Source organism: Oryzias melastigma, linkage group LG3 (genome assembly GCF_002922805.2).
Source record: "Oryzias melastigma strain HK-1 linkage group LG3, ASM292280v2, whole genome shotgun sequence".
NCBI classification, from domain to species: domain Eukaryota; kingdom Metazoa; phylum Chordata; class Actinopteri; order Beloniformes; family Adrianichthyidae; genus Oryzias; species Oryzias melastigma.
The window spans coordinates 32,980,950-32,993,642 of NC_050514.1; the positions used below are offsets into that span (position 1 = coordinate 32,980,950).

Consider the following 12,693-nt stretch of genomic DNA (forward strand, 5'->3'; position numbering starts at 1 on the left):
TGTAGAAAAGTTACCCAAATTACCTTCATCACTTCTCTCAAAGATGTGAAGGCTCCAAACTAAATTCCATCCCCGTATAGATAACCCAGTCATGTGACACCGTCTGGTTGCTACAAGAGGAACGAGGACGGTTGTGCTGCTTTGTCGTCATCATTTCAGCCTGACCTCAAACGATGATTTTTTAATATGAAGCTTCTTTCAGAGAACAGCCGGCGGTTCGGTTTTGAAGGTAAAACGTGTCGAGGATGAGTTCATGTTGAGCTTGTGGTGGAGGCTGGAGGGCGACATCATGCTACAGCAGGCGGGGGTTTGAGCCAGCCTTTCGTCCTCTGTGAGCGTGGCCGTGGCAGGGCGGCGTTACACCTGTGTAGGCTTCCTTTCATACGGCGCTTCAGCTGCAGATCGCACCGTTCTGCTGCAGGTTTCACAGATTGGTGATTGCATTTCAGGAGGTATAGCAATCACATCCCAGCCACGGGGTTGGTGGTTCAAATCCTAATATCTCAGCTAGCAATAAAATCTCCTTAAAAGTGACAGAAAAATCCTCACACCCACTGCAGTTGGACTGTACCTAAACAGTATATTCTGCTGGAGTTGTTCCATTGATATTTGGAGAGGCTAAGAACCAAAGAACTTCTGTGGTTTTGCTATGTATTAAACCACAACATAAACTAAAATAAGAAACTATTAATCAAAATAGAAGTGTTTGAAAATGTAGATTGTGGAAGGTATTATGTAATTGGAGACCATTTAAGGGTTTGATTTGTAGAAATCAGCAAATCCTGAACAAAACTCAAGTCACAACTCAAAATATTTGGGTTTTGTTTACCAACGAAACTAATACATCGTTGAAACTTTATATAAACACATTCATTTGAATGAAAAAATTCCCAAAGAAAATTCCACAACATTAATTTAAAGAAAGATAAACTCCACACCACAACAACCATCTATGATTTAGAAAATGAGTTTCATTGATTCCTCCTCCACTGGTGGTTGAGTCCAGCCAATGGAGCGTCGACAAAAAAGGAAGCTCCGCCCTCAGTTGGACCAACAAGTTAGAAATCCAGAACCAAAGGTGATTCCAGACCTAAAACAATCAACAAACTTATAATAAAGACACAAGATAAAACAGAAGATGAACAACTCATTGTGGGCTCTGCAGGTAGCCCAACCTCTTCACAGAAAATATTTATGTAGAAGCAGCATATGGAATAGTACGGTTGATAAAACAGATTAGTCGATTTGAATTGATTTAAGCTTCATAGATGAATAATCGATTCGTATAATATATATTGATTTAGGACATACAGCTAAAGTCTGCTTGATTGATGCTAACATATAATGGGATTTCCCATAGGACGGCTAATGCTAACGCTTGGTCGACCTAAACACACATCGCTGACTAAATGAACATCTTTATAAAGTCACAGGCAGGAATTCTGTTGGAACATGAGGGGAGGAGATGATCAGTCCAGTTCTTTCTATATACTGTCTATGGCTACAACCTGGTGCGTGCATCATGCCTGTAGAGAAAAAAAAAAAAAACGTGCATGAACATTTTCTAAGGTCTACGGCCTTGATATTTTGTGCACACAAACTACGTTTCCTAAACACGTTTCTCCATTTTTCTCCCTCACTGTCCACATTATAGCTTTCCAGGATCATTGAAGGATTGAGTAATTCAGTAAACTTTCTATAGTTTCTGCTTAGCTTTTATTTGATCCGACTCATGTACGACAAAAGGACGTTGTGTAACTTTACAACCGCAGAGGTGACAAACTTTGTAGCATTAGAAGCTGGTAAAGAATGATTGCTCATGAGCTGCACCTTTTAGTGGATTGTTTCAGCTTCTGTGATGCAGCTCTCATTGAGCGTGTCCTTGGTTGGTGAATAACTGATATTAGGAGGGTGGGGAGGTTACTTTACTCCGGCTTTTGTGGCACAGTATGAAGCAGCACAGATCACAATTATCTTTGTGTAGTTTCTGCTTCCAGAGGACGAATTTAAATCTCCTTGGATTCTGTTAATAACGGAGTAGATCTTAACAGAGATTAACAGGCACATTCAGTTAGTGATCCGCTCGCTGTAGCCATCTGTTTCTGTTAATGTCTCCGAAATTAAAATCAAATAAAATCCTTAATGATAGTTTTATTCAGGTGCAGACCACTGGTAGAACATCGAAAATCACACTGACCATCTTTAAGGGCATAAAAAGGTCATTTTTTTTCCCTCTAATTTCTGTTATTTGATTAAAATTGTAGCCAGTTAAATATACGAGTGGAACATTTCCAACAACAGCTTGAACGCACTGAAGCTAATTCAACCACCTGTGTTATCCCTGCCGTTTTTCTTTTTTCTTTTCATGCTGTGTTAATAAGAGACTGCATTATCGCGTCAACTCTGACAGCTTGTTATGGTGTGTGGTCAAGTGGACCCAACAACCCAAATACACAGGAAAGAAAAGCAGCTTTAATAACTCGCTGACATAACGAGAACACAAAGAGCCCGAGGGCAGAAACTTCATGGAAATAAGTAAAGATGGTGAAATGCAAGAAAGGAGGTGAGTGGTAATCATAGTCAGAAGATTACTCTGTCCTTCTCCTAAACCTTTTTGCCCTTACATCAATGGGAAAAGCATACGAGTTGACAAAAGAGTGTATGAAAGGAAATCTGTAGAAGAGTTGTTGGTTTGGACTCTGAAATAGAGACAGGGATCAGAACTGGAGAGGAATGAATGTAAATGTTTTAAGCTAAAAGAGCTTCATGCATGTAGTGATGGAGGACATGAGGGTGGTTGTGTGAACGAGGATGTAGAGCACCAGCTTAGATGAAGACTGGTAATTCTGCGGCCGTGGTGCAGGGGTAGAGTGGTCAACCTCTGATTGGTCAACCTCTTATTGGAAGATAGTAAGATTGGTTCATGTGTTGAAGTGTCCTTGAGCAAGACACAGAAGAACCCCACTTCGCCTGTGATGGTTGTAGGTTGTACCAGTGTTCAATTGTGTGAATAGAATTGACACTTTGAGCCTTCTAAAAAGGTACTAAAGCGCTATATGAGCTCCCCTGTGTCTTTGTAGATCTGGAGAAAGCTTATGACAGAGTGCCCAGAGAGGAACTATGGTATTGTATGAGGAAGTCTGGAGTGACAGAGAAGTATGTCCGAGCAGTGCAGGACATGTATGAGGGCTGTAAGACAGTGGTGAGGTGTGCTGTAGGGGTGACAGAGGAGTTCAAGGTGGAGGTGGGATTACATCAGGGATCAGCTCTGAGCCCCTTCCTGTTTGCAATGGTGATGGACAAACTGACGGATGAGGTTAGACAGGAATCACCATGGACTATGATGTTTGCAGATGATATTGTGATTTGTAGTGAGAGCAGGGAACAGGTGGAGGTGGAGTTAGAGAGGCGGAGGTTTGCCCTGGAAAGGAGAGGAATAAGAGAGTACATGTGTGACTCAAGTGGAAGAGTTGCAGGGAGAGAAGATAAAGAAGATGGAGGATTTAGGCCAGGGTTGGACAACTCCAGGCCTTGATATCCTGAATGCTGCATATTTTCCAACATATCCTGCTCTGGGATTTTATATTTGGCTGGACACACCTGAACCAGGTAATTGGTCATGAGTAGAGCTTTGATATGTGGGAATCATTCAGACACTGCAGCCCTTGAGACCTAGAGTTACCTATCCCTCCAGTCTAGAACAGGAGTCGGCAACCTTTAACAGTAAAAGAGCCTTTTGGACTTGTCTTCTACTGATCAAAACCTACAAGGAGCCACATAGTCTTACTTTAGCTTAAAATAAATTTGGATTTGCATTCATAACCTTCTTTTTTTAATAGTATGTCTATTTTTTGGCACAAACCAAAGCAAAAATATAAAAAGAAGCTAGCATCTCTCAAAATTAGATTTATTTTTTTACGTTTGACAGAAGCTCAAATAACTTCTTTTCAAAATAAAAGATGCTCTGTGCCAAACAGGATCATCTCAGTGCAGCTCTGGGCAGCTAGTAACCAATGTTGTGCAGTTAAGACAAGATGTGCTTTTAACTCAAAAGAGATCAAACTTTTCCAGTTGTAGTCTGCTGTTGGTGAATTCAATGGAAGAACTCATCACAAATAAGACCAAAAACACTAGCAAATATAGCAATATGCTAACAAGTTAGAGATGGTTTGAGACCACAGAGCAGAAGTGGAAAAAACTACCAAACATGATTTAATGTAGATGTTTTCTTTAGAGACATTCTCTAATTCTCAGATAAAATACTTTTGGTGTCGAGATACTTTATTTTAAATATCACTTTGTGACTTTGAGTCAGTTTGAATGCAATTAGACTGAATAACTTTGTTTTTGTACTTATACGTGAACTTCTAACTAATAACTTACTTTGATCCAATACATCTGCTGCCTCTTCATTCATTGGACATTTGTTCAAACATGTAATAACTGGAATCACAGGTAAAACGAGCCTTGCGTGAAGAAGCAATGTAAAGAACTACCTTAAGGTCATTCAGCTTTTCTTTCTTAAATTGAAGAAGAAACAATTCGTAATGAACAACATACCTATAGCTTATTTAAAAAAAAAAAAAAATCCCCCTGAGGGTCATGACTGCACAGATGCTGCAGAGACAAGTTTGACAAATACATCAGCGACATGAAAGAAATGAAGTCCAAGACATGGAAAAACAAGAGGTAGAGCTGCAGGTTGAGCTCAACTTTAAGAGTAAGGATGAACAGGAAGAAGAATGTGTGAATTTTCAAAATAAAAGTTAGATTTCACCTGGATAAAGATGTTTTACTCTGACAATTGTGAAAAAATAGTATTTTGAAAAGCTCAAATTAACATCACCTATTCAAACTCTGATACACTTGTATACCAACTAAAAAGGTTTATTTGCCTAAATTATCAGTGATAGTTTAAGAAGCTACAGCATCACTTTAGAGACCAGCTAAGAAATGCATTTGGTTTTAAGTAGGTTTTTAAACTGTGCTATTAGCTTAAGTGGATGCTCAGAAGACCGGCTCGCTACACTAGCCAGCCACTTGATGGATAGTGTAGTGAGCTAGCGAGGACCTGCAGAGTTGGTTTGCTATACTATTGGCTTACTATAAGTGGGCACTCAATAGGCCGGCTCACTACACTAGGCAGCCGCTTGGTGGATAGCATAGTGAGCTAGCCATGACTGGCAGAGCTAGCTTGCAGTGCTATTAGCTTAAGTGGGCATTCAGTAAGTCGGCTCGCTATGCTAGCCAGCCGCTTGGTGGATAGTGTAGTGAGCTAGCCATGACTGGCAGAGCTAGCTTGGTATACTATTAGCTTAAGCGGGCATTCAGTAGATTTTCTTGCTACGCTAGGCAGCCGCTTGGTGTATGCTAACCAGCCACCCAGTGGACAGTGTAGCAGGATAGTTCTGCTAGCCTATGTTAGCTCACTGCACTATCCACCGGGCGACTGGCTAGCATTGCTTTCCTGGCTGAGTATTGGAAAGAGTTTGATGATACAATACACGCAATACACATCTCACAATACATATCGCAATATTTCCCAAGATTGTACCAGAACACATTTTTACTTTTTCTTTTTTTTAACATAGGTATGACTTAAACAAAAAAAAACAAAAACAACTCTATCTGAATCTTAACACACCCTTCATGGTAATAAAATGGTCAGATTAATGTATTTATTGATCACAACATTAAGCTCTTTTTTAGATCATCCATATATTGCCAAATTAAATATATTTTTCCCTACACGCCTAGTGCTGGTAAATAACCTAAATAACTTTAACTACACAAAAAAATATATATTAAAAAATGTGTTAAAAAGTCTAAGGGATTATGGTTTCCTGGATGCAGCGAGTACTTCCTGTTTGGAAACCGGGGGGGGGGTCACTTAGTCCAGTTCTCATAAACAGTCAGTGGTTTCATACATTCAAGGGGGACATCGGTGTTGAACAGAACTGAAATTACAAACAAACAGCAGTTTTTGTATCTCTGGTCTTCAGCAGAAAATAACCGTCCTCACCGGTCCGGCTCCAAAAACAAACCCCTTCAGCTGAAATGCAAGAAAGTGCTGCGACTGTTTCAAGATCCACAATAAAGAGGCACTCCAACCAAATGGGCTGCACCGTCCGCTTGCCAGAAAAAAGCCTCCTCATTATTTTCTTTATTGCTGTGTTGACTTTCTGATGTTGTCTGCTTCTTTGCTGGCTTCACCCTTACAGAGTCCATACATTTTTGACTAATAGGTAAATAAATGTGACTTTCAAACGCAGGCTGTCAGATTCTGATTAAATGATTGTCTCTTAGCTTCCTGAGGACCCTGCTGCAGCCAGAGAAGACAAGAGGCTGCTCTGAAGCCTGCTAGTTTGTGTTTGTTAGATTTAATAGGAGTGACTCATACCTCTGCTGCTTAAATCCTCCAGGAACAGGAGAATTTTGCAGGCTTTTAGTGTTTCAGGCACATTTAGTGGCATTTTATTCCTCAAATACCCTAAAGTACATGTGTCATAGTCAAGGCCCGGGGGCCGGACCCGGCCCTCCAGATCATTTTATTTTATTGTTATTAATGACCCGATGTTATGTTGCTCTCATGTTGCTTTAACTTGTATAATTTTGACAAAATATATTTTTATGGAGAGTAAATATTGAAAGTTATTTAAGGTTTATTCTGGAATAATATTCCTACATTTCAGCTACATCATAGCAGTTTTGGTTAATTTAGTCTTTTTTCAGTTTTTTAGGCTGTTTTGGAGTTAGGCTAACATTTATATGCTAGCTATTTTGGTTATTTTGGTTTATTTTTCTGTTTTTTTGGCTAAGTTGAAGTTTAGGCTAATTTGGGACTTAGATAATATTTTAGCTGGCTATCAGCTTCAGCATTTTCAGCTATCAGCACTAACATCTTCAGTGATTTCAGCTATCAGCTTCAGCATTTTCAGCTATCAGCAATGGCATCATCAGTGGTTTCAGCTATCAGCTTCAGCATTTTCAGTTATCAGCACTAACATCTTCAGTGATTTCAGCTATAAGCTTCAGCATTTTCAGCTATCAGCAATGGCATCATCATTGATTTCAGCTATCAGCTTCAGTATTTTCAGCTATCAGCTTCAGCATTTTCAGCTATCACCTACAGCATTTTCAGCAATCAGCATTTTCAGCTATCAGCAATGGCATCATCAGTGATTTCAGCTATCAGCTTCAGCATTTTCAGCTATCACCTACAGCATTTTCAGCTATCAGTTTTAGCATCTTTATTGGCCAAATTCAGCTTACATCATTCACAGTAACATTATCACAGGTGATTCTGTTTATCTAGTTCATAATTATGTTATAAGTTACGGTTTTGAAGTTTTAAAAATGTAGTCTTAGAGTGTTCAGTAAATGTTTATTCTGTTTATCCCGTTACCTAATTTGTGTTTTGGATTTTGGCCCCTTGTGCGATTGAGTTTGACATCTCTGGGTTAAAGGTTTTCCATTGAAGAGCACATATAGAAAAAACAACCTTTTTCATTCTATTCCTGCACATTTTTTGTTGTTGTTGTTTATGAACGTAATCTGCTGTAAAATGAAGGTGTTGCCGGCTGTCAGAATAGTGAACGAGGGCTCTGCGTTTTCCGCGTGCAGCCGACTCTCGGAGCGGAACTTTAATTTGCAGGTAGTTTCCAAGTTTCTCACTCCAGGAGTGATGCCTCGTCGGCGCCATTAGTTACCTAACCAGCCCGAGTCCCGCCTGCAGCTCCTCACCGCGCTCTGCCATATGTGTGTCTCAGCTCATCTTGACTTCCCCTCTTCTCTCCTTTAATCTAGTTTTTCCCTGACCTGCACACACTCTCAGTGCTTTTATTCTGAAAAAAAAAAAAAAACTGAATCTTTAGAGAATCTTTCAACAAAACAAAGACCGTTGAGCTCAAGGACAGTGAACTCTCAGAGAGTGAAAGGCCTGAAGCTCTCTGGTTAACTACCTGTGATGATTTGGCTGGGTAAAAATGCAAACAGAACCAGCAGCTCCTACAGAATCAGAGTGACCTTCAGCGTCAATGTAAAAGTGAAAAGTGTTGGATAATAAATTCAAAAACTCTAAAGTCATTTTGGTTTCAGGCTATGTAAACCACATCATGGTAAACAAATCTGAATATTTTGAGTATTGGGAGAATAAATGACTCTTTTTGCAGGATTGTTGTGGTTTTTGTTCCCAAAGGGAATACATCATAACTCCCACCACAGCAGGAAAATGGATCCTGATTGTGGAACTAAGAATGAAGAAATAAAGAAAGTATTTCTAGCAGTCTTTTAACTCTTTAACAAAGTAGCTCCAGTGTTTATGTTCTTTGGTTTACTGTAGCTTCTCAACCATAAACATGATCATTCCAGCAGATTTTGAAGGAGAAAAGCGGCGTGAACGCCGCTTTTCTCCTTCAAAATCTGCTGGAATGATCATGTTAACATTTGAAAAGTTACAATATGTTAAAGATTTTGTGTTTAAGCGTCACAGATGAAGCCATTTTTAGCCAAAATGTATTTTCTAGGACATAGTTTCTGCAGAAGTTAATTAGAAATTCTCCTTTGAGTTTTGGGTGGAAGTGTTGGAATGGAGCAACCCCGCCCCTCTTCCCCTTTTTGTCTCTTAGATTTTGGCACTTTTTTTTAAATATATCTTTTTTAATTTGAATCACAAGGATTTAAAGAAAGAAATACTTAAAAATAAAAATTTAACCCCCTCTATATACATATTGCTAATGTACAGCTTTCCATTATATTGTACAAATCACTTTTGTAAAACTCAATAAAAATTAAGTGAAAAAACAAAAATTAAGCTTAATTTTATTTAATATGTGAAAAAAACTACTACAATAGCGTGTAAAAAAATACATCTTTAACTCAATTCTTTTTTTTAACACTTACTATTAAATGTAAAAGAAATCTATTAGAGATGACAAATTGTTAGCAACTTGAACAATACTTACAAACTCTTACAAGAAAGTTTCATTAGAAGTGATGCAAGTAACCATGGTAACGAAGTCAGGCCTGCCTGCATGGTGCAATACTCTGAATTTAGGTGAAGAGAAGCTCTCAGAGGCTCACCTGGGAGGAAAAATACAATAAAATGGATTAATGAATCAATCACTTTGTTTTTGGAGTTAACTTTAGGCTCTTACTGAAGTTTTCTGATATTATTTTTTTATTTCTTTTCTGGGGGTTCACAAAAAAGGGTTTTATGACATTTAAATGCATCTTTGAAAAATTATCAATCCAAAGTATCTAAAGAAAAGAGAAGAATGGCAACATTAATGGAAGCAGCTGCGTTTCTGCTGGAATATTTAAAGATTCTTTTGCCTGAATCAAATTTTAATTGGGAGTTTCTTGACGTGCTCGCTGCCCCGCGGTCGTGTAAACGCATCCTTACCACCGACCGAGAAAAGCAAACAGAAAGGTGTCTGAGGAGAAACGCAGCTTCGTGCTCGCTGAGCTCTTCTCTCTTTTTTTTATTTCTAGTTTTTGAGAACTTGCTTTTCCTGTGAACTCGTGAAAAAGTCTAAAAGACGGCACCGCTGTGAAGCTGCGAGTCGGTTTCTCACATTTCGCTTGCAGCTACTGAAGGGATAAAAACACTGACACAGCTGTGCAGAAAAGCAGAGAAAATAGATCTATATTTGAAGTCGGAGAGCCGACCAACACAAACAGGATTTCAGAAGACGGGCGTCGACGTGTGATGTGACCCACAGAGATGAGATAATCAGGTATTCTTGAGGAAACAATGGTGTAAATACCTCCTCGTCTTCCTTGCTCCTCTGGGAGTTGACATGGCCAGATTTGATTTTGGTCCCTTCTGATCTTTGCTGACGGCTTAACTGATATTGCAGAATTTCATTTTACCTACTCAAACCTAATACCAGTGGTATTTACACGCGCCCGCTGTGTGTGGGAGTGAACTGAACAGCATCTCAGCCAATCACAGCTTCACGTTCATGTGTGGAGTCGTCTGCTGACCCTCGCTGGAGCTCTGCAGCGGCAGCTTCCTGAGGAGCAGAGATAAACCGGACACCTTGGCAGGAGTTGGGGTGAAGCTTGCTTTTGGTTATGGATATGGTTACTCGCAGATGAAAACCACTCTAGATGCAAGGAAAACCAATTTCCCACAGTGTCTGCAGGAGTAATCCCAGATTTACAACATTTCATAACACTGTCCCAGTGAGACTCTTAATCTCCTGCTTTTCCACTCAGCAGGGCCAGGACAGGTTTGGCACATGCAAACGCCACATGAAAGCAGCACATGGATGAAGAAAAAGGAAAAAAACTTTTTTCCAAGGTCACTTTTTTGCAGTTTCGAGTGAAAATGTTGAATCTGCTGCAGTGAATGCATCAACAAAGGTTCCAGTCGTGTTGATGGTGATTAAAAAAAAACAGAAGTTAGAGAAGCTTTAAGTCATGTCAGTTGTTGCACATTCCTTCATACTTGTCATTTCTATTTTAACTCCTGACTCTCTCCATCTCGTTTCCTCTTCAGGTTCGAGTTGTAATTGTCGATGAAAACGACTGCGTGCCAGAATTTCTCCAATCAATTTACAGCAAGGACGGCATACCGGAGACCGTCACCACGGCGACCTCTCTGATGCAAGGTGAGCCGTGCCGAAAAGAGCAATTCTGAAAACCAGATTTGATCATTTCAATCTTAAACTCTGACTGCTTTAACAGTCACAGCTTTTTATTTTTTTATTTTTTTTTTTTTTTCCAATTCTGTGTTCAATTATTTGTCATAAATTCAATCAAACTCTGAGGTCGGTCCCTTTAAATTTCCAAAAGGTGTTAAGGATGCACTGATTGGTTTTCTTGGTATTTTTCATTGCATTTTATTTTGTGAATCAATAAAAATAAAAATAAAATGTTCCCTGTACTTCACCAAAGCATTAAAATGACTTAAAATAATCGATCTGGGAGTTCTTGAGTAACAACATCAAACTTTAATTAAAATAACACAATAAATACCATTTGAAAATCTACAAATAAAAACAGTTATTTGGTGTAAAGACTATAAAGAGACTTTTATCCTGTTGAAAAAGTAACTTCCCTTAATGATGCTTTTACTGTACCTCAAAACTGTGAACTTTAACTGGAATGTCTCTAAATAAAGTAACATTTTGGATGTATAATTTTTTTTTAATCTTTATTTGATAATTATGTCAAATAATGTATTTTTAGAACATGTAATTCTAAAGTGGACTGACGCATATTTTTTGCTTTCTTGCATTTTTATTGATCTGAATCTGGTGCAGCAGGAGGTTCTTATTTGACATGAACTGTAGCTTTTGCTGGTTTTTAGTCATTAGAAATTGGCCCAAATAGCTCTTTTAGTGTTAAAGGTTTCTATTTTCAAGGTTTTTTTTATTGAATAAATGAGAAAAAACATGAATCTCAAAGGTGTTGAACTTTTTACTTTCTTCTGCTTTTCTGTCACTAGAATTCTCCCAAACAACAACTTAGTTCCACCAAAACACGGGGAGCGTTTTTATCTCCAAACTGTTCTCTTTTTAAATAGAGCTTTTTTTGACATCTCAAAAAAGAGCATTTATCAGGATAAATTCAAAGTTCTCCTCTCATCAATCTCACTTAGGAATTAGCTGACGTTTTTCACTTCAACTCCACATTTTGATCTGCCTCTCGATAAAGAAAACCCCCAACCTAATTAAATTCTGCTCGTAATTTATGACAGAAACGTACAAAGAATCCCTGTAATACCTGCAGCGCTTCATGTCTATTAGTCCAGGCAGGAAGAGTGTGAGCAGCGTTTTCGCTCTGAGAAGTCGGTTTATTCTTTCAGCGGCTCCAGATGAAAAAAGCATGTGTAAAATGTAATTAACTGCTCACTTACGGAGCACAGGTCTGCTAACTGTAGGCTAAAAAGCACTTTTATCCTGACAGACAAGCCATGGAAATAAAAAAAACCTACATGCTGCGTGTAAATTATTTATGACAGTTGTGACACCTCGTTGGAAATGCTCATTAACTTTGACTCCAGGCAGAAAACTTGTAGGAGAGATTCACATCTCTGAGTGAAGCAGCTTTAACAGCGCACGCTTGTCTTGCTGATGGGTATTATCATCATTGCTATCATCTGCTCTGCTGCCATTGTTATCACTACTACTAAAAAAATGAACTCCAATAAGTTTAGGCTCCTTTTTTTAGGTATGCAGGAAAATAATTTTTCCTCCAGAAATGTTCAGGTGATACATGAAGCTTTTCACCTTGAAATTCAAAACTCTGCCCCCAAAAGTTTTTTTTACTTCTTGTTTATAAATGTTTCTATTAAAATGAAGCAAATTTTACTTTATTTTTCCTTTTTAATGATCAGCTGTTGTAAAAGAGCTTAGTTTTATCTGTTTTATATCCCAAACATTATTTAAAAAAAAAAGAAAAAGTAGATTCACAATGCGGATAAACCGGTTTAATAACAACAACTAAAAGAACTGCTGAACTTGAATAAATAGTTATTGAACAACACTTAAGGGAGACATAAAAATGTGGAGTAAAGTGCTTGCTTTTATAAAAATAAATTAAAAACATAAATAAAAATGAGTGCACACAGAAGCACATTCTTCTGTTTTTTTGTCCTAAAGAGCTGACGACAGGAGATTTTTATTCCTGAACTTTCCTGCACTTAGTTTATTATTTACAAAAGAAGTTAAGTCTGCCCCCCCC

General features: G+C 38.5%; 1 protein-coding gene across 4 annotated transcripts in view; it reads left to right on the forward strand.

Annotated features, from left to right (window-relative positions):
* Positions 1–12,693, forward strand: part of si:ch211-186j3.6 (neural-cadherin) — a 482,505-nt gene that overhangs the window by 207,969 nt on the left and 261,843 nt on the right. For all 4 annotated transcript variants that reach the window (XM_036211377.1, XM_024294975.2, XM_036211378.1 and 1 more), the window contains one exon: positions 10,505–10,616. In XM_036211377.1, the coding sequence (XP_036067270.1) occupies positions 10,505–10,616 (112 nt within the window). The remainder of the gene's footprint in view (positions 1–10,504; positions 10,617–12,693) is intronic.